This window comes from Aphelocoma coerulescens, chromosome 8, assembly GCF_041296385.1.
Source record: "Aphelocoma coerulescens isolate FSJ_1873_10779 chromosome 8, UR_Acoe_1.0, whole genome shotgun sequence".
In the NCBI taxonomy this organism is placed as follows: Eukaryota; Metazoa; Chordata; class Aves; order Passeriformes; family Corvidae; genus Aphelocoma; species Aphelocoma coerulescens.
The window spans coordinates 23,095,340-23,118,040 of NC_091022.1; the positions used below are offsets into that span (position 1 = coordinate 23,095,340).

The 22,701-nt window shown below is 44.9% G+C and overlaps 1 protein-coding gene across 6 annotated transcripts in view; it reads right to left on the bottom strand.

The window, feature by feature from the left end:
- The window catches only part of ERI3 (ERI1 exoribonuclease family member 3), a 130,847-nt gene extending 111,409 nt beyond the window's left edge, over positions 1 to 19,438 (bottom strand). For 3 of the 6 annotated variants that reach the window (XR_011152490.1, XM_069023211.1, XM_069023214.1), the window contains exons 1-2: positions 19,361 to 19,438; positions 9,563 to 9,837 (exon numbers count right to left, since the gene is read on the bottom strand). Coding sequence is in view for 3 of the 6 variants with exons in the window: in XM_069023211.1 (XP_068879312.1) it covers positions 9,563 to 9,814 (252 nt within the window). In the remaining 3 variants the exon portion in view is untranslated. The other 3 variants (XM_069023212.1, XM_069023216.1, XM_069023215.1) reach the window with 3 other exon arrangements.
- Between the last annotated feature and the right edge of the window lie 3,263 nt (positions 19,439 to 22,701).

Genomic DNA, 22,701 nt, shown 5'->3' on the forward strand with positions numbered 1-22,701 from the left:
CACCAATTCAGCTGTCTTGATCTTCTTGCTAATAAAAGAAATGAACAAGCACATAACTACACTTGCTAACCAATTTCTTGTCAGAGAAGAAAGCACCTGAAATTACACTAATTCCCGCAGAGGAACCTTTTTGCTTATCCTTTTGGATCTGGGTACCACTAACATCATTATACAGAAAGAATAAAGTGCCCAGCAAGAGCTTCCCAGCTCTCAAAACCTTTTAATCCAGAAGCATATGTACAAAGTGGACAGGGCACGCTTCAGGACATAGAGTTATATATTTGAGGAAGACTGTATGGCCTATTCACTTCAAAAACTACCAGAGAATAATTTATCCCTTACTCTAACCCCCATGTGAAGAAGTTTAATAAACACAAGAATAAAAGATGCCCATAAAAATCAGAGCTGACTGCTCAAAATGCAATAAAAACAAGCAGAGGCTGTTGAGAGAAACAGATTTTGTCTGATAAGGAAAAGCATAAAACTTCTTACCAAAAGAACCTTTTACACCTTCAAAAAAAGGTAAGGGCAGAAGAAGCAACGGAGTGTCTGTGGAGGGACAGAGCCTCAGTACCAGCTCATTTTGTTCAAGGATGGTTTTTTTCCCCCCCTCTCTTTAAAGAAAAAAAAAAAGTCATTTTATGCACAAGGAGCTTATTTCTTAAACAAACACTCGTGTTTTTGATTTACACCACGGGCTGCTCCTAAATAATTTATGGCGGGTTAAATTTATTGCACAGCCCTGGCCGGCTGCAAATTCGAATTGCCAAATAATTAGATTTTAGGGCAATGCTTATAAATTATCCGCCGATTTGTCCGGACTTGTTTGTCAGTTGCTTTGTGCTTCAGGTCATCTTTGGCATTTCGCTGTTTGTGTTTTAATTGCTGATTTACACTTTGACAGATGAGAGTTGATGCCTCCAAGATCGGGGAGAGGGTGGGGGGGGGGGGTTGAAAAGCAGAAAGAATCAGAGCTTTTAAAGCCTTGTGATTTTCCTTTTTTTCCAAGGCAATTAAAATCGAAAAGGGACATAGTAAGGACAGCACTAGCCTAACAGATCTGCCTCCCCAGTTTCCATCCTCTGCCTTAATTATTATTTTAACTAAAGCCATTTCCAAGTGAGCAGCCTTGCACTGGTCCTCAGGGGCAGTAACCAAGATGACCTCATAGGTCTTTTCCCCACTTCTAAATTTTTATTAAACTAACCAAAACAAGTACCATAAAGGCAACACCTCTCCAGTGCGGAACAGCAGGACTTCTGCTGAATCAGGGCTATGCTGGCTTTCCAGAGGATATCTGCCTGCACACACAGCACGGAGCCTCTCAGCACTTCAGTCCTGGCTAAGTTACTCTGTGTACTGATTAAACCTGTCAAAAGGTCTTTGGGGAAGCAGCTGACCTCCAAATTTCTTTTTTCTACCACTACCTAGCTTAAAATACACATATGCACACACCTAACAATTTGATACATTTTAAAACAACTACTATATCCCAGAAAAGTGTGAAGGGAAATACACGTCAAAAACAAAACACAAGGGAACTGGCAGGAATATGGGAAGATCATGAAACACTGGGACAAGATAATGTGAAGAGCAATTCTCTGCCTGACCATTGAATATCCAATGTTTCTTCTTCCCCCTGCTCTCAGGTGAATCTCATTGCCTACCCCCAACACTCAGGCACTGAAGCCCAATGTCAAAGGCTGGATTTCCTCAAAGATAAATTTTGAGTTGCATTTTATGTTCTGCACTGACATCAAACATGGCTCTTATTTCCCAGTGCTTCCTTACAACTCTGAGGGTGAGGGACCATTTCTCTTTCTTTAATAGAAGCTGAAATCCCCATCTAATCACATGCCTCCAGGAGCTTCAGCTTTAAAAGAGACATCTAGTCCATGCACCTGCCTGAGGGCAGCATCATCACCCCCTAAATAATTTCTGACTTTGTCTAGGCTGTTTTTACCAACTCCAATAAGAGAGACTCACACACTCCCCAGGCACTCACTCTATCCTCCTGTTTCATTAGTCTTATCATTGGAAAGTTTTTCCTAATGTCTAATCTGAATTTCCCTTGCTGTTGTTTAAATTCCTGACTGCTCTTCCTACCCACAGCAGACACAGGCCAGAACATTGCCTTTCTCATTTTTGCAACAAAGACCTCATCTTATATACACCTCTCATCACTGCACTAAACACAACCCCAATGCCATCCAGCCTGCATTCACAGTTGCATTTTGCAGACCCCTGGTCACACACACCAATTTTCTTTTTCTCTTCTTCACCCTTTTGAAATAGTATCTTTTTTTTTTTTTAAAGAGTATGGAATCCAAAGTGAAGTACTTCATCAGCTCAAGTCCCTTCTTACAGGGCCAACAAAAGGAGGATCCATGTCTCACAAATGACACTTTTCTCCTAAACTTACTGTTGTGGTCCTTGGGAGTTTTTCATGCCTGCCATTGCACCTGAAATCTTGACAGCAGGCTCACAACCCTTGCCCTGCCATCCTGAACAAAACTTTCAGTAATTACTTCCTCCCAGGCTAGTTCCTACCTCTCACCACCAGCATCATCTCTCCCTGCCAAAACCCACTAAGCTATTTTGATTTTTCCAGCAGGACCTAGACATCAAGAATAAGGCAGAATTTCCCTCCTCTTTTCACACATGGGATGAGAAATATAGACCAACAGACATCAACACTTCAACTTGTTTCTTCAAGCACTATTGACATATATTTAACCACCCAGAACATCTCTACTGACACAGCCAACAACAATTTAAGCTTGACAGTTTGGGGGAAGTTTAGCACTCAATCCAGGTTAAAAACAGCACACATGCACATTTCCAAGTACTACCTTTGCACTGCAAGATGGCAACGACACTATATTGTTTTCCACATCCACTCCTCTCTATGGCAGACAAACAGCCTGTGCAGTCCCTGTTGCAGAATTATCACATCATTTCAAGACCCAACCTCTTCACCTGATATTGAGCAGGACAAATGATCAATGTTCCCAACAACACTAAAACATCTGGGATGGGTAGAAAGGGCACATTAGTGCATGTAAATGAATACCCAGGGTTTTACAGACATCACAACTAGCTGCTGATGACAGCGCATTTCTGCCTGACAGAGAGGAACTAAATAACGTTACAAAGAGTATTTTGCCAGCTAACAAGTGCACAGACCAACAAAAACAACACAGGGATGGTTGCACAGCAAGCTTGGCATAAAGGGGAAAAAGCCCACAAGATTTACGCATGTCCTGTGTCCTTCTCACTAAAAAGAGCTGAGTTGCATTGCTTTTTTATCAGGAAGGTTTTGTTCAAAGCGAAGACAAGACCACTTTAACACAGCAAAGACCATTTCCCAGGAACCACAGCAGCCTGAAGAGTACCATCCCCAAGTAGCACTAGATGGATGCCATGCCATAAAAGAATACTGCCTGTTTTTAAAACATTATGCTGGGAGTGATGCAAAATACTCCCCATACCTCAGAGGCTGTGAAAGAGCAGCAGGCACACACCGATCACTGACAACTGCACAGGGCCACGCACGCAGCAGGACAGGCACAGCAAATATACAGACCTGTGACATCCACCCCCTTCACTTCAGAAATGCACGATGGGAGCAATTCCAGCAGCACATGTAGCCCTCATCAGTGGCTTTACGGAGAGGCGAACAAACCTTTAAACACGATCCAGCAGACTTATACATTCCTGAGCTAGCCTGAATCTTTTCTTTTCAGGGTGACTGCCGCTCAACTGCTTTCTGCTGTAACAACAAGTCTACTTAACTTTGCAACTTGTCACCTAAACGATGTGTAATGTTTGCACAGCTAAGGAATACAGTGTTCAAACAGCACAGGTGGGGAATTGGACGCCGGGATGCATAACTGATGTGGGGTCTCCACACACTGCGAGGGAAAGGGCAACATGACTGATTGCTTTAAAGTAGTCATCTCATTGGCCTGTCAATAACCAGCCAAAAGCTGAGCAGGTTAGGTCAGGTTAGGACTGCAGCCATTGGCCACCCGAGTGCCTTGGTATTTTAGAGTTGTTGCTATAATAATGCTGGGTTTATATCTTTAAATAAGAAATTGCTTTGAATCTTTTTTCATACATGAGATGTCTTGCCTGGTGGTCTCATGGTTGTGCTCTCCAGGAGATTTGGGTTCAGTAACTGTTCATGTGCTCTAGCTCATCAGGGTTTAAATAAATACAGCTAATGCTGTTGCCTGAAGTTATAACCCACCCTGTCAGATTGACATGGGTCACAGTAAGGTTGTTCCCACTTGCTGGGAGAATGAGGGAGATCTCCAAGGCAAAGTGAGTGCAGGTCTGAGATGCCAGGTGCGGTGTAACCCTCTAAAGCTACAAGGCCTAAAGAAGTTTGTTCAAAACTCAATGCAAACAGGAAAATCCATCTGAAAGGGCTCTTATATGAACTGTTTCCTGCCACTCTAGGAACTCAAAGCATTCTGATGTAAGAACAATGGCATAACAACAGCCATAACTGGCAAAGAGATGATAAATATATGTATTTACTTACTTTCAATAAAAAGAAAAAAAAGCAACTTTTAAGTTGCTAAGTTAAATGCATTTTTAACAGCATTCCTTTAGAAACAGTATTGTAAGAAGCTGAATTGAGAAGTAAGTAATTAAAAGTACACCCAAGATGCATGAACATAGGTAATTGCAGATTAATATTCCACTGTAATACTTATGCTGAGTTAAAGTTGCCATGGGAAACAAGCCTGAATTTCTTTACTTTTCAGCAACTCATGATCATCCTCAATAAGGGTTTTGGCAGGTGATTTCTAGCGCATTGAGCTTAAGGGCCACACAAAAACAGTGCTAGAAGAAAACTACTAGTGGGGATGTCTAGATAGAACAGGCAAGCAGAGGCACACACACATCCTTTATCCACCTCTGGGTAGGATTGTGACAATGTCTGTTACTGTGTGAGACATCTGCATTCCTATCCTGGCCTTCAGCTGGGATTGCCTTGATGCAGTCTCCACAGAAAACCACATGGAAAGCACACAGAAGGTACCTTGCAGCCTGCTTCCCAGCAGATAAGCAACCCCTCCATTGCCGCCTCCTGCAAGAAGTTTGTGATTTCAAGGACATATTCCTCCAACAAAGTAGCTTCAGCTATGGCTCCCAAGGCAGCCTCCCTATCCTCTACCTAGTCACCTATGCAGAGAGCTTGGCAGGGACTGCACATCTTTTGATATGGCCTAAATTTGGTGGAAATCAACATCCATTCCCATTACAAGGTCAGTCTATAAATCACAGCACCTCAGGAACAGAGACACACGGCTCAGTTGTCCCTGCTGCAGGAACAAAATCGCACACAGAGCAGGACAGGCAGCTGTACAGATCATCACAGCCACTCCAGCTGCACCTGCCCGTCACTGTGAGCTGGAACCACAAGACGGATGTCCAAGGGAAAACACCTGTAATGTCTTTTACAGCAGCACTCAAGCAAATAGAGACTGAACCTGATACAACCTTCTCCTTCATTTGTACTTAATATTATCTTGCAGAAGGACTGGCTCCTATTTGTTAATACACTTCTGCAAATCACAATATGTACTATGATCATCCAGATTTGTTTGTACACTTAAAAATAAATTAGTCACTGAACATCTGCTTAGTCACAGTGTCAGTGTTTACGGTTTTGTTGAAATGGTGAGTGACGTTTTGTATTTATTAGTATATCCAGTTTCATTTGACAGCAATTATAATTAAAAATTCTCCCCAAATAACAATCTAAATGCATGCTAAACAGATTTGAAGTATCTAGGATACACTAACAAAAAATACCAAGATATTTTTGCATTTAAAAAGCACTGTTTAGGAGGACACAGAAAACATTGTCTGTAAACAATTTATTCTGCTTCTGGTCACAACCTTCTTCAGCAATGAGAAGATCTGAACATTTCATACATTCCCTTTACAGAGAGTTTGAAAGAGGCAAATTTCTAGTTCCCAAATTATTATCAAATTTGAGTGAATCTGAGACACTCAACACCTGAAAAAACTGACATGAGAAAAGGCAACTTTATCATTACCAAAGGCTCATTTAGCAGCTTAGCAACTCCTAGATACAGCTCCTCCTACCAGGTCAGAGGTCTGATGCTCTTTTACACTTCCAGGCAGTAGACATACAGAGCTTGAATTTTATTTGATTTTCATTTAAGTAACTTTAATAGATCAGAGATTAACATCATATATAGAAGGCTAATTTCAAATTCAGCTTTGAACAGATCTGATTTCTACCTTCAGACTTTTTATATTTAAACCAAATCATTTCTTTTCATCCACTTGGCTGAACGCAAGATACTTGGCTTGCTGACTGAAAGAGGCAAACCTTCTTACTGCATTAATAAAATAAGGTTACAGGCAGACACAGATGTGTCTGTGGAGCTGCTTAACACAGTCACTGAAAGCACTGACCACCATAAACATTGGTGTCTACAAGGACAAAGGGACAAAAGAGCAAGACTCTCACTTATTAATGCATCTTCTTATGAAGCTAAAGCTCCATAGGTACCCAGCTCTATGGGCTGACAGTGTATAAAAGCAGAAGGTACTTATAAACTCTTACCAGACAGTAAAAGGAAAAACTCAGAGCTGAAAAATGAAACACACCACCACAGTTCAGGGTCCACTGACCTCCACAGAATGACAGCTCTCAACTGACCCCACTGGGCTTCGGATCACATTCCAAAGGCACAAGGTAAGCTTTAAAGAGATGCGAGAGGCCAGCCATAAACATCTCTTACTGCCAACCCCTAATGACCTTTGGCTGGCTAAAACACTACATGACACAGACTGTGCAGTTAAACCCCCCCACGCCTTCTTTTCTCTCTGGGATGGTCCCATTATTCATGAATACATCCAGAAAACCAAAAAAGCTGAACAGTTTCTATGTGTATATAAACAAGCACTTTGATGGAGGGGCGTACCTGCTGAAAGCTATCAGAAGTCAGGGCTGCAAGAATGCTCCCGTTCCTTTGTGGGTGTAGGGCAGGGAACATGAAGTACCCTTGATGCCTGACCCAGGAGTGACTGGTAAAGCACAGGCCAGTGGCCACAAGGCACTCAGCCAGCGGTCCCAGCCACTGGAGCCACAATGCAGATGGCTTCCCAGGAGAATACCACTGTCCTTGACCCTCCTTGATCCCCATTACAGAGGCCACACCATGAGACCTCAGAGAGAGATTGGACAATATGAAAGGGAATGGAAATGAAGGGGTCTTTAGGGCTCACGAATGAGCGTGAAGGACTTCCCCAGGGATAAAGCCAGCAAGGTTGTCAGTTACAGAGGAGCACGAGTAAATACAACGGGAGGGGGAGCAGATGTGGCAGTCACACACATTAGTGTACATAAAAAGATAGCTCTTTCAATAGTTTCTAGTAAGAAGCCAGAATATTTTGAAGAGCAGTTAGTGAGAAATGTGAAATGAGCTGTATGGTGGCAAGTGAACTCTCAAGACTTTTAGGCTGAACTGGCTAAATTTACAGCTCTGCTTATCCACTTAAAGTAACATGGATCGCAGCTTAGCTTAGTGCCGTATATACAGCCTTCTCATCAAATCCCAATGTATTTGAATTTCATTGTATCTAGACTTCTATTTTGCAGGTATTAAAATAAAAGCAGAAGAATTATCAGAATCACAGTGAAGATCAGCACCTGACCATTTCTAGCTCCCAGGTCTGACCTCAGACCAAACCTCCAAAACCTGTCTATCAATCCTGCAGTGAAAGATCCGGTCACTAAAACTTTGCAGAAAACATTGCTGAAATGCACGGCACCATTTGCTCACCATGATATACAGCTTAGCAGCAATGAGGACAAAAGCCATGCTGGTCAGCAAAGAGGTAAGAGGTAGGTAAGGGCATCAACTAAAGTCTCATTTTATAAAGCTTCCCAATTTTGGCAGGCACCTTCAGCCTTTCCAGCTACATTGAGCCCCACGTTGCAAAAGTAATTTCTTTATTTGTCAAACTAATTTGTTGGTGAGGATGTGAGGGACTGACAGCCCTTTCAACACATTATATGATGCAGACAGGCACTGAACACAGCAGACTGGAAAAACAACACTGAAGAACATCTCCACCTTAAAGGTGCTATCTCACCAACAAAATATATAGCAGATCTGCATTGGCCCAGACCATTACTTTCCCTGGCAAGGACTTGGGGACAAAGCTCCTTAAAACAGTAGTAATCATATTCCACTCATGCTCCTTTTTACTGCCAGCTGTAAACTAGCTCCACATGCATCATGGTTTTGCATCAAAATGTGCACAGACCAAACCCATATCCAAAGGGACAAGGTAGATCCAATTTACAGCTTTGACAGGTCTGTGCACCCGAGGCAGAGCATGCAGGAAATAGCCTGACATCTCACTTGGAGAGCAGTTAAGAGCCTGCTAGCAGAACTGGATGCAGAGCCACAACAGCCTCCCACAAAGAGCCAGCAAAAGAGCAGGGAATTTGCTATCCATTTTTCAAGAAACACGAAGGGCAGGCAGCACCCACCAAGGCACTACTGGGCAAGACAGAAGTCAAGTTTGATCCTAACTTGCAGCAACCCTGTGTTAGGACAAGCGCATCACTGGGAAATGAACATGCTGCATCGAGTCACTTCAGTAATGAGACATCACACTGAAAACTGCTTAAGCCTTTCATATAGTAGAAACAAAGCACAAGGAAGTTGTGCAATTGGTAATATCAATGCAGGTATTACCAGCAACACATGCAGACCAATTGCTTGGCAGAGGAGGGTGAGTTCAACTTTAGACTCAGAAATTCTGTTTGTTCGCTACCAACCTAATATCAGGGTTTTTTTCTTTTTAGTACAGTTTTCCAGTTGAAAACCTAGGCCCATCCTGCTGACAACTGAGAATATTTTTACTAATCTGTTCTACACTACTATGGAAGAACTGTTTGCAGAAAAGCTCTGTACTTCATCTGGATCTCTGTATGTCTTAAGTGATAGAGCACTGGAAGATCTCTTTGAAGCTGAACTCTTCCTGCCTCAATACACTCCAGAGTTAGAACACAGGCAAGATATTTGATCTGGCTGAAATTATCTAAAAACTGTTTTTCTTCTGTACTTAGAAATACCATTATGCTGCACATATTCCCATCATTCAAAATATTCTTTTCCTAGAGCTGTTCACTAACAACAGCCTTTTTCCTTGCAGAATCAACACGGCTGCCATCTATTAATGCAAGTTTCCAGCCAAAAACTTATAGACCCTTTCCAGTTCAGACAAATGACAAGTACACGTGACTTAAAGATGTTTTCAATAACACATGAATTGTCACTTCCTTGATGGAAATCAGACTCCTTCATTCATTCCCACCAATTCCTGGCATTGCTCCTGAGACAGCAGGTGACTGGCAAGAGGCCTGGAGAACCAGCAACAGAAAGTAGGTGGGACAAACCAGAAAAAATTAGTGAGCCAGCACTATGCTTTCTCCTTTTACCTCTCAGAAGAGCAGCAGCAACTTGCAAGATGATAATTAACAGGATTAACTATTTACCTGAGGATGAATCTGCGGTTTATCACATGTAGCCTCAAAATCCAGCACTAAGAAGTAGTGATATCTCTGTGGAGGGAAGGATGACATTGCTGCCATGGAAGCTCCAAAGCCGTGGGACGCCAGTTTCCTGCTTACGATGGAGCTGAACCCTTTGAGAACACCAGCTGGGAGGAGGAGGGACACAGCTTGTCTTGCCCTTGAAAGTAAGTTTTGGGGAAACTTTGCTGCTCCAGTATGGAGAAGTGCTATCATTGAACATCCAGAGGCATCTGAAACTGAAGAGAGACTCATGTTACTCATTCACATATATATCTCATCCCTGCTGGGATCTCTTCACTGTCCTCCTCTGACAGGGATTCCCTTTGTGCTTCCCAGTGGAGGTTCCAGCATCACAAACCTGAAATAACACAGTAACCTGCCCTAAGCAGAACAGATGACATTTGGACTGAGCTTAAGGTGTCCAGAATCACAGGCAACCGAAAATTAACCTCTGCAAATGACTCTAAATTAAGAACTATGAGATACACAACAATCATGGCTCCAGGCACCAGATCACACCCCATTACAGCATTGCTGAACCTCATTACAGCACAACTCAACACGAACCAACTAAAACACAGAATATCCAATCTAAGCCCTGCTGAAATTTCTGAGGCCTTTCACCTTTTCACATACAATGCAGTTTCTGATACACGGTCAAAATAAAACACAGCAATACACATACCAACACTACAACTTATCCAAACAGCTTGGCCCTGAAACACCTGCCAGTTGCACCAAAACACTGCACTTCCATTACAAACCCAGGTGGCTGCTGGCTGGAAGGCTCTTCCCCAGGAAAGTTCTCATTTGCTCTGTATCTGCGGTTTCTCAGAGATACTGTTTTAGTGCTACACACCATTTCTTACTTCAGGTATTTCTCAGAGGAGGGTATCAGTTCAACTAACCACACCCAGAGACTGCAGGAACTGTAAAATGCAAGCAGGACTCTATAGGTTACAGTCTCCCTCCCAAAGAAATATCTCACTCAGCCATCACCTTTTGATGCTTTTATTTAACAAACATTATTTAATAAATCGCATTATCCATGTGAGACTACCTGGATTTCCCCTCCTGCTGTTTTTCTTCTAAAACTTTGCAGGAAACAGTTGCCATGATTGTCATTATCCAAGATGGGGCAGCCTCAGGACTGTTAATAGATCTACAGGGGTGAGAGTTCAAGCCCAGCTCTTGGTGTTACATGGGTGGGTACAGGAACTGATAGCAAAACAAGCAAATTGCACCAACTCGGTCCTCTTGAACAAGGGTAGGAGTTCCCCCTCTAACTGGGTATGCATACATATACACACACATCTTCCTACATAAATATTTAAATCTATCCCCACAGTTGGTCCCACTGCTTGTGGAAGAACTCCATCACATGACATGCTACCCACCTGCCTTTTTGTGAGCCGCCCCACACCTGTGCTGGCTTTTTGCTCTACCATGAAGGGATGGAAGCAACCACCATGAGACATGGAGACAAAATGGCCATGGCAAAACGGGGACTCGCTGCTCATGAACAAAGTCACTATTTGCACAAAAGGCAGCATTTGCTCTCGCCCATCCGTTAGTCTGTCAGGTAAATAATGCACGTGCCAAAATACACACTTAATGAGGTAAATAATATGCCTTGAATAACGGATAAATCTGTATTTACCTGCGAGACCAGAGAAACTCGGAAGGACCAGATTAGGAGATAATTGCAGCTAAGCAGGTTGTGTGCTTCGAGTAAACATGCATTTGGTAACCTTCCCTTTCCAGGGTTTTGAGTGAAAGGCAAAAATCAAAGGAGATGTTTAAGACCAAGCCAGCACCCACACTGCAATTCCATGGCATATATGCATCCCCTCTGCTTTAAGGCTATCATGTTTTGAAGCTGTTTGCTTTACTAAAGCAGTGTGCCAGGCAGCAGGTCCCTTGAAAACTGAAAACTCAAGTTGCAAAACCAAAAAAATGAGCCCAACATGGCATTTATTTTGAAGGGGCTCAGTTCAGTACCTATTGCCTTTCCATCTACAGCTTTGGCTGTCATTCATAAATGCATTACAGCCAAATAGAAGTTAGTTATACTTACTTCTAACATGTGCCAGATAAGAGATATTTGAGGTATACATGCTTTAAATCTTCAAGCTACTATGAATCTAAAAGCTCATCACAACAAATATAATCTCTCAGAATAAAGCAGCTTGTAAGCTAGTTGCAGGAAAACCTGGTCCTTAGCCTACTGCATAAAGTAATATACACAGTTGGAGTGGGGGAGGCAGGCAAGCTTCAACCCCTATATCAAACACAGGCAATAAAACACATATTATCCACCCACCCACAGCAAGATCTCTAATATATCTTAACTGGCAAGACCAGGGTATCTGACACGGACCCCATGAATCTTCAGCTTGGGTTGCACTACACACAGTGGTGCAGAGGCTCCTGAGCCACTGAGTCCGTGACAAAGGTTAACCAGGCACCTTGGCAGGATTCAGGCATGGCCCCACGCAGACACGGCAGCACCATGCCAGACCCTGGCATGGCAGGTCAGTGTCACACAAGCACCGCGTGACATCAGTGGAGGGAAATAACAGCCAACATCCCGTGCCAGTTTACACTAACAACTTCTGCAGTGGTCCACGTCTAGCAACAGGATCAGGCTCCCCATCCTAAAAGCAGCCTCCCTCTGCACTGTCCCATGAAGCAGAGGGAGCAGTGCTCTGAACAAAGGTGCATGAGTGGGGTATTGCAAGTGGATTTCCCTACACAGGCAGCATACAAATAAGGGTAACCCCACTGCAAACTCTGCACCTTCAGCCAAATGAAGTTTTAACGGTATGTTTACCCAGCCACTGCTCTGGGTGCCCTGGGAAGACCTCACATCATCTTCTTTGGCAAGGTCAGAGTGCCTCAGAGCACAAGATAGCTGGTGAGCAAACACACTTTATTAGAAGTCATGTAAAGCATTTATAATGGCTATGACAATGCAAAGCACTAGTAATTATCCTGTATTTTTTTCCAACAGACAATGATATAAGCAATGCAGCTTCAAAAATTAAAACCCCAGCTCTAGCCATATAAATCCACATGTTCAGTGATTCCATTTCCAAACCTACATAAAACACCACATATATATTTCTTATACACACAGGATCAGATTATAATCTCAGACAGTGCAAGCTGTCACATCTGGCAGTCAACCCTACTAGGTTAATATTTCATATCACACAGCTCAAATTCCTCACACAGATACGTATGAAATGTAATGGGACCATGAACTGAGGTTGGACCTCGGGAATTATTTTGACAGATTGTACACAGACCTAGGAAAATGTGACAGCACTTTACATTTGCTACATGCAGTAAGATGGGAAATGGCCGTATGTGGTGGGTTTCAGCTGGAAGATAAAGTTTGTGTTCTGTGCTGTATAATAGCATGTGTCCCATGTGACAGTACTGGCTAAAATCAGCATCTATATTTTAAAAATAAATTTAAAAAAGAAAAAAAATTCTCTGGACATCAGCTGCAGGTACCAAGACAAGTTCAGGCAGACCACAGCTCTTGCTTCTTTAGCAGTCCAAGCACATGGTACTAAAGCACGACAGTTTGATCACCAGTAAGTAAGGAAAGCCAAGAGAAAGGCAAGTGCCAGCTGTAGCCACCAGCTTTGCCAGGGGTCCCACTGAGCGTGAAGCGGAGAATCTGCACTGGCAGCCGTTGCACACCAGGCTTCCTACTGGGAAAGTTGCTTAGGGACAACCAAAGCAGCAAGGAACAAGACAGGGAACTCCTGCCACTGAAGAATGCTGGTGACAAGAGCCAGCAGGGCAGTGCAAATGCTGTCCCCTGCCTGCAGGGTAGCCCCAAAGCTACAGAGATGTGCACCACACAAGCTCCAGGGGATTCAAATTCATCAATGGCAAAACAAATTAGCCTACAAACTTGAGCTTAATGGCTCCTGGCACATAACACAAATATGAAGTTTTTACAACTACATCTAATTAAAATTACAGTTTGCCTTTAAGCCCAAAATATTCCTCTTCACTGTCCAGCTTGATAAGCTGAGTAGGGAAGGGGCAGGAAGACAACACCTGACTTCACAATGGAGGGGTGACCCAAGAAATTAAATTTTATGAGAGCCTTTTCTTACATGTTAAGTAACTTTGTTATGGCAAGACAGCCCTCCCGTTTATTACAAAATAAACAAACAAGAAAACCCCCCCACTAATCTACACTACAAGACACACTGAAATTTAAAAATAAAAGCAAGCAAGCTCTGGGAGTAAAATGCTTCAGTTTATTATTTGTGCAAAGCCTGGGTAGGGGCAGCTGTGACTCCTGGCCTCCAACATACGACTGAACTCAAGGCTAGAGCAACCACAACCAATCAAAAATGTAAGTCAGCTTTGTCTATTTTATTAAAATTATGGAGGGAGAAAGTTGGGGTAATAGAGATGCTTTCTGTAAAACAAAATTATATACATTTAGCAACACCTGGAACACAGTATAACAAAAAATGCAGGACTTCAATTTTGGTAGCTGTTCAAATGCATACTCAGAGGTCAAATGTGAGCCCGTATTTCACTTGTGTGAAGACATAACTGAAGAACAATAGAGATAACTCAGGATTTTTTTTAATCAACCTTAACCTAAACCCAAATATTTCATTAGATGAACTACAGTCCAAAAATGACAGCACCTGGCTAGCCTGTGAGGCAGGAAACGAGACTATGAACAAGACCAGCTTATCCACTCTTACCACTCAAACTTCCAAAAAAAAAAAAAAAAACCAACATAAAGTAAAACAAATAACAAAAGACAAAGCTTTTAGAACTGTTTAATAAAGTAACACAATTTTAGACAGGTAAATTCGCTTCTTTAATTTGTTAACCTCACAGTATCATCACGTGAACATGAGAACAGTACACTTCACAGCTGCACTCCCTTCACGTTTGGCTGGGTTTGTCTCCGGCACTGCTAGACAACCACGCCTGTGTTTTGGAAAATTTCTAATGTCGTGGCATGTCTATATGCTGCCCCATCATTACTCAGCTCAGATACAACTTGGCATCCATCATTTTGTTTTTACAGCACTCCACAATCACACCCAGGCTCTTCCCACTGCAGATGAGGAGGTCCCTGTTCTCAAGAACTTACAGTCTAAAATTAGAAGCAATACAAGTGAGGGGAACAACAGAAAAGAATGAGGGTTACAGGAGGAAAGTTGGGCAACTGCTCATCTGGGAGAAACATGCATCTTGGTAGGTCAAGTGAAAAAAATAATTCATCCTATACAGGCACTGGTTTCCCTCTGTATGGTCATTATGGAAGAGGTAAGTGAACACGGAAAAGGCTGACTAAAGGATGGAGGGCACTCTTGGGTTAAGGAACGTCTCTCCCATTTCTTGAGCTCATTCTTGCCGCTGGGTTCCTTGGCTGATTTGTCAAAGGCACGACCAGACATGTCAGAGCACCAGAATCTCTTCCATTGTGACATCACAGACGCGATGGCTTGTGAGATCACAATGTGCGAGGCCGAAGGCGCTGATTACTTAGGGAAGAACTTGCTGGAGCTATGGCACCCTACAAGGCTGGGAAACAAACACATCTCAGTTCACTTGACAACACAGTGAAACCCACATGAGACTCCACACCAGCAGGACATGAACTTGTCTGAACAGACCACCCAGAAGCCGTCCCAAAGATGCACAGCACAAATCCACTCCAATTTTATTAGGCCACCTCTGCTAGGCAACCCACTTTCGTCAGCTCCTTGACTGGTCTCCTAAGACAGGCTTTGCTGTGTATTTTTAAACCTTCTCCAAGAGTAACTGCAGATGAGCAAACGGGTCTAAGCTGGAGTCTGAAGAAGTTCCACACAGCAAAGGACTGGTCACTTAGAAGAAACGTAGAGAAAGGAAAGAACAAAAATTAAAACAAAGAAGCAATAACAGGGACACAAACAGCAAAAGCTGAAGAGGAAGAACAGATTTGCTATTAAGGAAAAGAACAGTTGCACAGGATTAGACCGAAAATCCTCTAGTCCAGCCTCCTGCCTCTGTCTGGGAGCCATTAGAAAATGCACCAGTGTGAAACTACACAGAATGAAGTTAACCAAGCCAATAGTTCTGTGAGGCCAAAAGGAGGCAGACCTGTCCTTCCCTCTCAGTCTTACTCTCCTGCTGATTACATTACACCAGTTCCTGAGCTTGTCTGGCCCTTCTGTGAGCCGATTCAACCACAGGAACCTATAAAAGGACTAGCACAGCCAGAATAAAACACAATTAAAACAAGATAGTTTCCGGCTGGTTTAGTGAGACGAATTAGCTCAGGGCCAGGCTGGATGAATACCAAAGCTCAAAGAAGAGAATGGGCCCACACTGGCAGAGGCAGGAGTGACATAAGCCACTGGGAGCTGTTGGTCAGCTCAGCCTCTGTCCAAACCACGTACTCAGACCAGGACAGAGACACCTGGGATGACGTGGCACTTTGCAGAGAATGGAGAAGTCATCTTGGCTCTAGCAGCGTAGACACATTAAACTTGAATTCACAAAGCCCATCAGACCATGCTGTCTCAACCTCATGTAATGCTGGCCCTTAAGTTTCCATTTCCTTAGTCAAGCCCAAAGGCTTAACATCTTTCAGAAAAGTTTCTGGCCTTGAATTGCAGCATGAAGAATGGAGGTTCCCCAGTACCTTCAGAACAGCTCGTTCCAATGGTCAATCAACTCGCTGTCAAAAAATAACATGTCTTAGTTTTCATTCAAACTTTCCCAGCCCTGGTCTTTGAGACAAGTTCTGAAATTTATGGCACTTCAGTGCTCTCAATCCTCAGCACAGCTCTCAGTGCCAGGAGCCAGAGATCTGTAGCTACTACGCATCTAGTCAGTAAAAGCTACTATTGCATATTGGCCTGATTTAGTGGAAAGGAGACATAGTAGGCCACCCTTTGTTTAATGGAATGTGGCATGCATAATTACTTCATTTTCATACACATGAATGCCACAGTTGTTCAAACCACTTATACAGCTGCACACCTTCGTTATCTGAAAAATGAAGGTTAACACCTGAGTGCCAAATGAATCCCCGCCCGGATCGGGAAGACAAGATTTGCATTGCTCAATACACTGATAACTTTTGATCTTCACAAATGAACTCAAAAGTGTTAAAAGAAAGCCAGAACTCTGGCAAAACTCTGTCCTGATACACTGGCAAAGGCTCCAAGCAGGGTAGCAGCTACAATGGGGCATGGTTTCCACACAATCCAGTCTCAGCCCAGAAAATCTGCCAGGGAAGATGTTGACCCTAATATTCAACCACAGAAAAGTAAAAAAAAATTATTGTAACAAATATAGCTGAAATTAAATTTTGTTGTTGTTTGGAAGAGAAGTATCTTTACCTGCACAACATATCTAGAGAGAACATAACTTTTCAGCTGGCCTCTGGCCAGCTAAGATCACCTCTCTTAGGGAAGGGAAATGGTCCAAATGGTCCCTAGCACAGCCAGCACTTCTGCTCAAGGTTATGTTTTGACAGCCACAAGTTGTCCAGTTCTTCCCTCATTCCCCCGCTTGCCATGGCACCATACTGGTATGTTAGCTCATCACTACTAGAGTGAAACACCAGGAGTCTCAGCAGGACCATTTCTAGCAAAAATACCTGCTTCAGCTCCAAGGACAGACTTGTGACAAAAGCACAGTTGCTTACAGCCTTCCATGCTCTCCTGTAAGCCCAGGCACAGTGGGCAGTCCTGCACCATTTACCTGGATGTCACCATACCTGCACTCCACAGCCTTGAGGCCCTTCACTGCAGGTGGCCACAGGACTGATACAGGGACAGGGTGAAGTGCAAATACTTCACACATTGAAGTATGTTCCAGAACTCTACTTCCAAATTTTAGGGGGTAAAAAAAAAAAAAAATCAAAATCAAATCAAGGCGTACCAAAGTTAACAGAATCAAAACAAGATAAGCACCAAACCAGCTGCAATCAGGCCTTCTAAAGAAAGCAAACTGAAGTATCTCTCAAGTGCAGAGCAGAAACTTTAGGTCCTATCAGTGTATATTCAACCCACAGTCTTCTTTAGTTAGCATCAAGCACATAGGCATTTTTAAAAATTCTTTAATCACTTTCTTCTTTTGGATTTTGGTAACACTCAAATCTGTCTAGACACACTAACTTTACAAAAAAATACCAACCCCAACACACTGTTCATGTAGAGCAATCCAAAGTTTGAGATGAACAAGACGCATAAAAGGTCCACAGGGCCACTCTTTGAAACAAAACAAGCATTTAGTCCACACTGTAAATTAACATGAAAATTCAGTTGCAAAGGGCAGAATTCAGTGCTTCAAAATGGAAGCAAAAATATCTGAAATAAAAAACACCACCTGAGATCAAATTTCCCAAGCCTACACAGTGAGGACTAACCAACTGGACTTCTAACATACTACTGAATTTCAGAATAATTAATTCTTGGATAAAAGTTCAAATGTCAACTTTAATATCAAGTGATATGAGATGCTACAAAGTTGCAAAAAGACACTACAGTACAAAAGAAATTCAAGTTACCAGTAGAAAGAAATCAAGTAAAATCCTCAAACAGCTGTCAACAGCATCTGATGGGACAAGTGCTCTGGAGATGTACTTTCCTGGAGCCCTGCGTACCTCATCCTTCCTGAGGCACAGTGCAAGCATTAACATATTAGAGAACTTGCTGGTCCCTTGCATCACAGCTTCAAAGAATATTAAGAGTTCAGACTAAACAGCAGGTGTCAACCCACCATCTCTGGAACCAAAAGCTCAATAAAGAAACTAGATAAGTAAAGAAGTAACAAAACAAATGTTACACTTATTAGCAAACAGGCCAGAAATGACCACGTAAATCCACCAGACACAGGACTTGTAAAAGACAAAACATAAGCAGTAAATGACAACACCTCTTCATACATCTCAGCTTGGAAGAAACACCTGTAACAGCATAGCAGCAAGAAAACAAAAGGAGAAGAAATTCCTACTGCCACTCAGGAAACAAGTAAACAGACTGTACTTCTAAGCTTTCTCAAGTTTACTTCACTCTCAAGATATGAGACAGGTGATCTGTTCAATCTCACAGGGTAAAAAAAATTAAAAAAAAAAAAAAATCAAACCTCCTACTCCCTCATTACTTCCACCTATGAACCTCCACATCCCAAAACATAAAAAAATCTGTGCTGCTGCTGCTGCCTTCCGCTCAGTCCGTGCCCACCCCCTGGGCAGACGGGCTGTTTTCCCTTCCTCAAGCCCTGAAAGCGACTGATCCCGCTCCAGCTGGGATGTGGGGAACTGCTGCCACCGCCACCCTCAAGACCTCCCGTCACGGCCGCGCCGGGGAGCGGAGGGCCCGGCAACTCGGGCGTCGAGCGGACGAGGCGCCGCCACCCCGCGCCCTCCCCTCGGGCCGGGGCCGTCCCCGGTCCCCGCCGGCACCCCCGCCCCGCCCCGCCCGGCCCGCAGCCCTACACGCCGCCCCACGCCCCCGGCTGGAGCCCCGCCGCCGCGGGGGGCCGGGCCGCGTCCCCGCTCCGCGCCGGGCCTTTACCCCCCGCCCCGGGCCACGGCGGCCCCACGTCTCCGCCAGGCCTGCGGGGCCCCCCGCGCCGGCCGAACCCCGCAGGGCCGGGCCGAGCCGCCGCCCGCCTCCCGCACCACCCCCGCGGCGGGGCCGCCCCGGCCCGGCCGGGCCCCGCGCCCCGCACTCCGCACCACGAGTGCCCGGCACCGCCACTCACCGCCCGCACTCTGACCCCCGACCCCGCGCTGAGCGGCAGCGCCGCCGCCCAACCGCAGCGCCGCCCGCCGCCGCCGGGGGCGGGGCTTCCGACCCGCCGCGCCCCCTCGCGCAGGCGCGTACCGCGCGCCGCGCCGCGGGGCACGCTGGGGATCGTAGTTCCGGCCGGCCGGCCCCGCCGCGTGGCTTCGCCTCGACGCCGCGCCGGCCCCGCCGGGGCCCCGGGCGCCGATCCCCGCCCCGCCGTGCCCGGCGGACTCTCATCCTCTCCCTACCGACCCTACTCCTCGTCTACCCCGAGGCCACCGCTTACCCGTCCTGTGTCCTCAAGGGCCATCCCACCGTGTCCCCGGGCCACCCCCTCCCCGACCCCTGACGCCTCCACCCTTCTGTGCTCACTCATCTCTCCTATCCTAAACCTGTGTCTGGACTGTGCCTGGTCTTTGCTAGACACCCCTGAGCTGTGGCACCTCCTTCCCACTCACATGGCTGGCACCCTGAGCCAGGACATGTCAAATCTCACTGTCTCTCACACTCCGCAAGGGTTCTGAGCCCCCCATCCCTGCCAGCTAGGCAGGGGACAGTAGCTACTACCAGACAGCATGGCAAGGAATACTGGAACAGGCTGCTCAGGGAGGTCGTGGGTCCTCCCCCTCTGGAGAGATTCAAAACCCACCTGGAAGCGTTCCTGTGTCACCTGCTCTGGTGACCCTGCCTCGGCAAGGGGATTGGGCTGGATGATCTCGAGAGATCCCTTCCAACCCTAACAATTCTGTGATTCTCTGAACTTACCTGCAGTGATAGCTGATCTTTAGCCTACTGACACAGTCACAGCTCTTGGAATCTCAGCTACAATGACAAGTATTCTAGCTGGGGTCATTCCCTGCATTGCTTCCTTCCTTGCTCCTCACATTAACTCACACCTCCACACTTCAAGCCAGCAGCTCCTTTGCACACCCCTGATACTCCTCATATGTGTAATGAGCAAACTCAGAGCACTGACTCGTGCACATAGGACTGTGAGGGATTCTAGAGGCCACCTCACCCATCCTTTGCCTGCAGGTAGGAACAGTCCTACCTGCCATCTTGCTGTCCTCTTTAAATCATCCCTTAAGCCTTTCTCTGCCTCCATGCCTTAAAATACTGGACCAAGATAAGCACCAGAGTGCAGAGATCACTGACTGATGGTCCATGCAGCGTGGGTTGGCTGCCTGACTGAATCTGCCTGGTTCTTCTGCTTTTAATTGAGTTGCTGGCTCTTCAGGCTGGATTTATCCTTTCCTGTTTGTATGCGGCCTTGATCTTGGGAGGCCTGAACCATGAAAGCAGCATGTCAGAACTATAAAAATACCAACAGCAAACCATTTAATAATAGAAAGAGTTCCTTTAAGCCCTCTTAGATTTGGCATCTCTCAGCCTCCCACCCACATAAGCAAGGATAATGTGAAATTTTACTTCTAAGCTTAGCTATATCACTGTGATTTGTCAAGTCTTTGGTGACTGATGTATGGTTTGCCAGGAGCGTGAATTAAAGGCCGTTGCACTGTGGTGTTCCTTGAGTAATCTGTCCCTGGCCCTCCCTTAGCAGGGATGGAAACTGGCTGAAATTATACTACAACCCCAAAGCTTGACATTTAGGGCTCACAGCCTGCCTGTGTTTCTAAGAGGATGAAAGAGAAGAGGCCTTTCCTCTGCTGACCTCTGCATCTTGCAGTAAAAAGTAATTCCTTGGTCTCGACAAACAATGAATGGCTCATAGATGTGTGCATATCCTTTTTTCATCAGCCAAGCCTAGTGCTGTTTCCCAGGTTTCCCAGGAAGTACAGCAGGCAGATTTCCTCCTGCCCAGTTTTTTGGGGGAAACCCCTTTTCCCAGCTGAGTTATCTGCAGTTACCAGGGGCCACACCTTGGCTTCTGCCAGCCTCCGTGACCCTTGTGAGACCCGAACAAGGTTTGCAGGACAGCAAAGAGATTCCCTTCAGCAACTGCACTTTCAAAGAGGGCATTTTTTCCAGCACAGCTATCAGCACCCAAACCAGTTTGAAGAGAGCCATGTTTTATGAAATATTGTCACTGTTTCTGTATTGTTCATGTCTGAGCCTGTCTTTTGTGGGCGTGCATGCCTCAAATGAACACTGCAGGCCACTGAAAATGTCACCTACAGATTAATCTGGCTCACTCCAGGCTTCTGGAAAAATAAATGAGGGTGATCAATAGATATCCTGTGGCGTGCCCATCACTGCACATGGCTCCTGTAGCATCCTCACTGGGAACAGCTTCCCTCCCCAAGGGACTCTGTCAGTAAAGGCAGACAATTGCCATGGGGCCCTGGGCAAGGAATGCTGAGAAACTGGGTCATGCAGGCAGGGAAGAGTGGCCAAAGGGCTGATAGCTGCTCAGTAGGGTCACCTTATTTATTCCAGGTAGCACAGCCCATGTCAGTCCCATTGACCCCATTGCCTCAGGACCAACTCTATCCGAGAGCAAGTGTGTTTCAGGAGTTGCTCTGGTGTCTTAATTGCTTGTCCTACTTTAGAGATTTTGAGATGGCTAGAAGGAGCCCAGCGGAAATAGGGTCCGTGCTGGGGCAGTGTCTGCTCTGTCCTGATTTACATGAAGAACTAACTATCTTCAAATCTTGGGTGGAAATCATCTCAAAAATTTCAACTGTGACCTTCTCTCCTATGGCTGGATCCCTCTGCTGCTGCCAGCAGATGCAAGAACCTGGTCTACAGTTACCTGAAATTTTATTTGTTTAAAAACCCCAACAGTTTCTTAACAAAGCATCATTTCATTCAGCACAGATGATAAGCCACCACTGGGCTGACGGATGGACAGAGCTTGATTAGAAAGTAGCAAACCAGTGGGGCAGAGTAAGGCAGAAAATACAGAATAAAGCCCCATGACCCTACGTGGCAACTGCAAGGGTTCCTCTGTGAGAAGAAAAGGCTGAGCTCATCCTAACCCAAGATCAACTAACTGTCAGGTCTCTGCCTGCTGCTGGGTCAGCACAGAGAAGGAGGGACATTTCCCAGCCCTTCTTCCAGTGCCTCCTTCCCAAGGGCCCATGGAGCACAGCTCCTTTTAAAGCAATTGGATTTTACATGATTATGGCACAAAGAAACATCAGCTCATTTTAAAGGCAACTCCTTTAGTACTGTTCAGCTGCTTATGCTGAGTGAAACTTTTAAATGTCTTATAATACACATGACAAGTAGTTTTGTATCACTGTTTTCTACTTAACAAGTTAATAACGTGCCAACCCAAATCCTTCAGTTACTAATGCCACCGGTGGGACTCATTAACCAACGTGAGTACATATTTAAGGGAATACTAATATT